Here is a 7,531-nt window from a genome sequence, read left to right as displayed (position 1 = left end):
CCAAGGATTACGCAGATTGCGTTGTTCTCACCCTTTCTCCATTAACTGTTGCATCGATGTCTTTATTTCTTGGATGGAATTCTCCAACAATTCCAATCTTTCTCTGTAAGTTTCCATCGTTCAAGCCGGTATTGATGTTATCGCAACGTGGCTCTGTATACCAATTGATACTATCTCGTGGTAAAAGAAGAATATATTGTTGTAGATGAAACTTCAAGTTCCATTTTTGCATAAAAAGAAAACCAACTCCTACAATAGTTCCCATTAATACATTAACTTCTCTACAATAATTACCCATAATCTAATAATAACTACTAAACAAAATATAAGTAAATAAATAATAATATTTAATTAAACTTCTCTCGTGCATATCATTCTAGCCATCTGTTAAATAGCGTGGATTGGGTTTTGGCTTGCGAGAACTACGCCTAATCGTATCACAGTGATGGAACATATTTGATGGAGTGAAGTGGGATTGGACGGATCTGACGGAGTAAAGTGGTGTTAAATGGATTTGACGGGATGAAGGCGAGATGAAGAATACAGGACTTTTAGCAAATTAACAAAACCCATCTACCTGTCTTGATTTGAAAGAGAATTAGTACCCAGGATATTTAGCAAATTGCCCCAAAAATAAAACAGTGATTGTCCACAAATTATTATTTTTGATGGGTTTCTTTATGATCAATTGTACACCAAACTAATGATCAATTTGAGATGGTTCTAAATACAACGGTTCTTTCATGTTTCCCCCTATCTCTCTCAATATTGCACATGTTCAGACTACAACAAGTGGAAATTGGAAAGAAAATTATGAGCTCAACCCATTTCGATCCCAAATTATCCAATTTTGGAACACTGTTTTCATTCCGACTTTCGGAAGTTTCGATTCCAATTATTTCGATTTTACTTTCCAAAAATATTTCCAAGAACTCCAATTTCTTTTTTAAAAAATCACACTTATAATATCAATCTTATTATCTATTTATATATTATAATTAACTAAAATGTTAGAATTTCCAAATTTTACCGATTACAATCTAAAAAGTTTCGATATAATCATACAGGGAACACTTTTTTTTCATTTCAATTTGTGAAATTCCACTTTCTAATTTTCCCAATATCTTTTGGAACGTAATTGGAGTTGGATTTCCACTTTTTTTTTAGAAAAAAAAAACAAAAATTGAAAATCTTCTGAAAGTTTCCGATTCCAAGCCCCTAATTCGGACTCTAACAATCCGACCCGACCCGACCCGACCCGACCCGAACCAAATAAAATAGTTGAATTGCGGAATTGAAGCTCTGAAGCAAACAGAGATGGATTTGAGTCTCCACAGCAGCATCAGAGGCATCGCCAAATGGAGAAGAAGAGCCACAATTCACCATAGTTACAGAACTCCGCTCCTCTTCACCCTCTTAATCACCTTTGCTCTCTTCTTCTCCTTCAAAACCCTAATTTCCCCTTCCCCCATCTCCTTTTCCCGTAATTCCGGACCACGATGCGCCGGTGGTGGTGGTTCTCCGGGAGAGAAATTCCTCTGGTACGCGCCCCACAGCGGCTTCAGCAACCAGCTTTTCGAGTTCAAAAACGCTGTTTTAATGGCCGCCATTCTGAATCGGACGTTGATTGTGCCTCCCATTCTCGATCACCACGCAGTTGCCCTCGGGAGTTGCCCCAAATTTAGGGTTTTGGATCCGAACGAGCTCAGATTCAAAGTGTGGAATCACAGTGTTGAGCTTATCCGCGATCGCAGGCAAGTTTCGTCATTATTTATGTTTGATTTGTATTTTTTTTTTTGTTTCCTTTCCACTCACTTTGTTGAATCAGATTGCTGTTGTAAATTGCGATACTATAAGAAACTATGTTTAAATCGGCTTTCGAATCACTGTATCACGTTGTCTTTGTGATCGTAGGAAGGCTTAATTTACGCTGATTTTGATTTTGTAATCGATTACTTCAAATCGTGATCAATCAAGTGGCATTTGTGGTTGTAGGAAGGCTTAATTATTTGGGTTCCATTTTGGTTTGTTTACTTCAAGTCGTAATGAATGAAGTGGCGGTCGTTAGAATCTGACTAAGGCTTATTTATGCTGATTTGGATTTTTTAATCGATTACTTCAAATCGTGATCGATCGAGTGGCATTTGTTGTATTAGGAAGGCTTAATTATTTAGGTTCCATTTCGGTTCGTTTACTTCGAATCGTAATGAATGAAGTGGCAGTCGTTAGAATCCGACGAATAAGAAGTAGTTGTTAATTTACCATACTCTTGCTCGTTTATGTAGGCGAAGATCTTGTACTAATGTTTCCATCTTTGCCTTTGCACTTGTACTCAAACATTGAGATGCTTCGACTTGATGTTTTGTGCAGGTACATATCCATGGCCGACATAATCGATCTTTCGTCTCTAATGTCTTCTTCAGCTATCAGATTTATAGATTTCAGGGTTTTTGTGTCGACATGGTGTGGAGTGAACATCAACTCGGCTTGCGGCACAGAATCGAGTATGCTTTCTCCATTGAACGAAGAGCTGAAACAATGTGGATCATTGCTCTCTGGATACGATAGCAATATGGACTCTTCTTGTTTATTCGCTTCACAAGAAGATTGTAGAACGACAGTATGGACATACCAAACGAGTGATGACGATGGGGTTCTTGATTCTTTTCAAGCCGATTCGGAACTCAAGAAGAAAAGAAAAATTCCGTTCGTGAGGAAAAGGAAAGATGTCTATAACGCCCTTGGTCCTGGCTCTGAAGCTGGATCGGCTAAAATTCTGTCGTTTGGAAGCCTTTTCTCTGCACCGTATAAGGGTTCTGAATCTCACATCGACATCCACGAATCTCCAAGGAACCAAAGAATACAACTGTTGATTCAGAATATCGAGTTTCTTCCATTTGTGACAGAAATCCTAAATGCTGGGAAGCAATTTGCTCGTCAGGCAATTAAGGCTCCGTTTCTCTGCGCACAGCTTCGGTTATTGGATGGTCAATTCAAGAACCACTGGAAAGATACTTTCCTAGGATTGCAACAAATGTTGGACGTGTTGAAACAGACGGGCTCTCGTCCAGTTCATATATTCGTGATGACCGATCTTCCCCAGGTTAATTGGACTGGAACTTATTTGGGGGATCTGGCAAAAGATTCTGATGCTTTTAAGGTGTTTGTTCTGAGTGAGGGAGACGAGTTCGTTGCTCAAACTGCTATGGAAATTGTGAATGCAGGGCATAGTATGAAACTTCAATCGGTTTCGAGTAATTTTGATGGGAGAAAGGAGCAATGCAATCCTCAATCACTACCTGATGTACTTTTATACTTGGAAGAAAGTATATGCAGCTGTGCTTCTCTTGGTTTCTACGGTACTGCTGGGTCGACAATTGCCGGAAGTATAGAATTGATGAGAAAGAATAACATATGTTCGTGATGAAATCTTACTCTCTTGCAAGTGCACTTGTTTCTGTTTATACTTGACAAGTATAAACGAGCGAAATGTGTTTTAAAAAAAAAATTCGGCTCTTTATCTTTGAGGAAAACTTAGAAATCCAGTTGGGTAGAGAATCGACCTGCGCCAATTAGAAGCTACCAAGGGCATTTCCGTCTTTCGTGATTTCGTGATTGGGAGGTATGCTTCGTTCGCTTATGATAACGTTGTTTTACTTGATTTACACATTGTAAGAGAGATGCGTGCTCGTCTGAAGTTGTGGATTTTGTGTATTATGCTTTTCTTCGACTTTCCATTTACTTTTTTATTGTTTTTTTTCCCAGAGAGAGAGATTTGCAATGGAGTGTACAGAATCCGGATCCTTATTTTGGTCAATGTCAAAGGAGCTAACGGAACGGGACTATGTCGAGAGAATATATATTTCGTTATTTATTAATTTTGACTTATAAACGATGAAATGTGAGAACTAGTTAATCGTTTGAACCAGTTGAGGTAATAGAAACTTGGAGTTATAATTTATAGATACAGATCTTGTTGTTGTTGTTCTTCTCTCTCTCCGGTTATTTTGCTTTGTGTTGCACTAGGCTTTGCTTCTCGGTGATTTCTCAGTTTGAAAATTACCGAAAACCGCCTGAACTAAAGTATAATTACCAAAAAAAAACCCCGTAAGTTTGAAATACCGAACTAAAGTAAAATTACCTGAACTAAAGTCTAATTACCAAGGACTCCTTGAGTATTCATAATTATCAAAACCTCCTTTGACCAATGATTAACCAAATTCTTTAGATATAAATGGAGCATTTGGATGGATGGATTTGGAGCGGGGCAAATCCCTCGAATTTATTTGGATTGAGGGATTTGGGGATAAATTTCAAGTCTCTATCCCTCATTTTCAGTTATAAATGGAGCAATTGATGTGGATTTGCATTTCAAATCCTTCCTCCTCCAAATTCCTCCATCCAAATGGACCCTAATAAAAAAATTTGTAATATTTTTAATTCTTCGACAAAAAAAGTTATAAAGTTTTAAGTTACCGAAATCTTTTTTCTTTTAAAAGGATGGTAGAATTACACAAAAAAAAAAAAAAAAAGAAAAAAAAAATCCTCACGTATCGATACTTACTAAAACCGCGCTAAATTTTATTCAATCTTCTAACAATCACACACCCCAACTCCCTCAAACCAATACAACCTACGCATTCGCAAATATTATGTTATTATAGATTATCTTGTCTTTAGAAGGTTTTTTGTTGGACGTAGTAAGATTGGATTTTCATTGAATTATATAATTATATCTTTGCAAGTAGATGAGGCCTTAAAAGTTTCCATGAGAGTTGAATTTGCACACTCGATTGAATTTGCCTGCAAAATTTGCCTAGTCAAACTATTTATTTTTTTAATATAGCCTAGTCAAAATAATTATATTGAACGATAGTCAAAGTATAAATAATATTCCAAGACTATATACTTCATTGCCAGAGTTTCGATAATTTTATTTAAGTTTTGTTTGTTTAGTATCTTTTGTTGCGATTATAATATAACTTTATGTCCGATATCCTATGGGAAATTCCGGTCAACCAAAATATGTTTTAAACATAAGATACCATGACTCAGAATAAGGATTAGAATAAGGAAGGCCAAAAGGTTGTTAGTTAGGCAAACCCATCCTTAATTATGTTTTTAAAAGAATTTATTAATAAGAGACGTGTTATTTTCGAACTCAAAAATCAAAATATCTTATTTCACACTAAATTAAATATATTTTTTTTATTTTACTCTTTTCTTCCTTTTTTACTAATATTTTGTACAATTATAAATTGTCCACCACCAAAATAATTAGAATATTCACAAAAAAACTCTACCGTTTTCCACTAGAATCCTTACGGAAAAATCCCACTCTCTTCATCTTAAGTGAACGATACCTTCACCAAAGAAAAATACCCAAATATCAAAAAGAGAAAGAATTCATGTTTTTGGAGAATAAATAAGAATGCTTGTGTAGAAATAAAATTAAAAAATAAACAAAAAATCTAAGATTTTTGATATTGTTTTTTGTTGGATGAAAATTTGAAAAATAGGTTACATTTCATTTAGTGCAATCTGCCCAGAAACTGATTCAGATTGGAAAATCTTATTTTACCTTTTTAAGTTTAATTTTGGGAAAGATCAACTGTCAGCTAATTATATACAATTTAAAGTTTACAATTTTGTTGTGCAAAATTGGATGAAATGCTCCGTTGCATTAACAAAAGTTACATAATCTGCATGTTCTCTTACATTAAAGTTTAAATATCTTTTAATAAATTTTTTAAGTAATAATAACTTAGAACATAGGAATGATTCAACGAATGTAACGAAGGATAGTGGATTAAAAGTTTGAAGGGAGTCATGATATTTTATGTAAATTTGGTTGTAAATTGAGATAATTATATTTGGAGGTGGAAATAGCACTACTGAGTAATAAATAGGTAAATTATGGCCAACCCTTGAGGTGATCTCAAATTACAAACTCTCCCTCCTATTTTGGGTATATACAAGCACCCATCACTATGAATTTTCTTACATATCCATCCTTATGTTATCAAATTCAATAAAATGTGGAATGTTCTGTAGTTTGTATCCGTTTTGTGCAAGAATGCAGTTTTAGATGCACCACAATCTGATATTTACAAGCCAAAAGACACATCTTATGATCATCTTGTTTCGAAATGTGGAGCTCGAATATGATAAAATGAGTACAAACTGGGGAATATATTCCACATAATGTAGAAGATTCCACTAAAATTTGACACCGTAAGGAAAAATGTGTAAGAAGATCCATAGTTGAGGGGTGGTTGTAATTACCCAAACATGAGAGATTTTTTGGTAATTTGACCTTACCACAGCTGATACGATCCTAACAAGCTCCAAGTCGAAGAATTGGAAGAAGCGAAAGCGTACAAGTTTAAAGAATTTATTCGGTTTGGAACTGAAGAATAAATGCTTGGATCAAGTCTTTGAAGAGTCCTTGGTTTGGAGTTGGAAGAAAAGAAAACGGAAATTCATTGGACAAGTCGAATTTCAAGCATCCCGAAAATCCCGTATGATTCTGGCAGACTTTACCATTCGGACTATAACTCTCTCATATGACGTCTAATTTAGGTGATTCAAATTTCTATGGAAAGCCAACTGGAAGTTCTACATGTTAGATAAAAGGGGCCCAAATGTTTATTTGGCCCAAAACTGCTAACCCACCTTGTGCAGCCCACTCCCTTGGTGTCGGCCCAGCAGCTCACTTAAAGCCCAAGCAGAGTTAATCTGGACCGTTGATTGATAAGTCTCGATCTCAGCCATCCATGCCACATATATATATCTTCTCTCTCTCACAAAGCCTCCAAACCCTAACCTAGCAGCTGCACCTCTCTCTTCTCTCTTCTTCTCAACGGCCGAATCTTTCGCCGGTTTCCATGGCGGTCGGAGATTCGGTCGATTCCCTTTCCTTTCTTGCTGCAGCTGCACGAGTATATATACATCTCTTCTTGACGATGAAGAACATAACGAAAACAACGAAATCTTCCCATCTTCTACCTTCTTGTCTTAAACCTCTCTGTGGTGAGTGGTTTCGTGACCTCTGTGAGTGAGGGTACCAGATCTGGGGAAACACTGTGTGTGTGAGTTCGATTCGTTGGGGTTTTGGGTTGGGTTGAGACTACAGTCGGAGTGAGGCTGAGATCTGAGCACTCGGATGATGTTTCGACTGCTGGGCGTGGATCTGTGAGCTTGACACCGGGAGTGTGCTGGCTGCCGCCGATTGGACTCCGGACGTGGACACGGGAAACGAGGACTGAGCCGTCGCTGTGTCATCTTCTCCACCGGAGCCGAAAACGGGCAGATTTTCGATCTGCCCCAGATTCATTCTTATTATTATTTATTTCTGTAATTTATTTGTTAAGTCTTAATCCCCTTCCCCTTAGGCTTATTAATCTGTGTAATTCATTTGATTAAAGGTCTGTAATATTAATGCTATTTGAACGGCCACCCAACAGTGGTACCAGAGCATCGTCAAGTTGGGGGTGCTCGTTCAAATAGGGCGTACGGAAATCCAACCGGA

The 7,531-nt window shown here is 36.9% G+C and overlaps 1 protein-coding gene across 1 annotated transcript; it reads left to right on the top strand.

The window, feature by feature from the left end:
• The first annotated feature begins 1,264 nt into the window (after window positions 1–1,264).
• LOC105948676 (O-fucosyltransferase family protein) lies at window positions 1,265–3,987 on the top strand. The gene is made up of 3 exons (XM_088819351.1): window positions 1,265–1,754; window positions 2,371–3,622; window positions 3,768–3,987. The coding sequence occupies exons 1-2, from the start codon at window positions 1,318–1,320 to the stop codon at window positions 3,422–3,424; spliced, it is 1,491 nt and encodes a 496-aa protein (XP_088675477.1). The 5' UTR covers window positions 1,265–1,317; the 3' UTR covers window positions 3,425–3,622; window positions 3,768–3,987.
• Window positions 3,988–7,531: the final 3,544 nt, after the last annotated feature.

This window comes from Erythranthe guttata, chromosome 1 (genome assembly GCF_056151865.1).
Source record: "Erythranthe guttata isolate IM_541 chromosome 1, IM_541, whole genome shotgun sequence".
Classification (NCBI taxonomy): Eukaryota; Viridiplantae; Streptophyta; class Magnoliopsida; order Lamiales; family Phrymaceae; genus Erythranthe; species Erythranthe guttata.
The sequence above is the reverse complement of the archived record's forward strand: the minus strand, read 5'-3'. Positions and strand labels throughout refer to the sequence as shown.

Excerpts from the sequence above, each read along its gene's own strand:
- LOC105948676 (XM_088819351.1), top strand. The coding sequence starts at position 1,318 with ATGGATTTGAGTCTCCACAGCAGCATCAGAGGCATCGCCAAATGGAGA. Across the intron at positions 1,755-2,370 it reads GAGCTTATCCGCGATCGCAG|GTACATATCCATGGCCGACA; the intron begins GCAAGTTTCGTC and ends TGTTTTGTGCAG.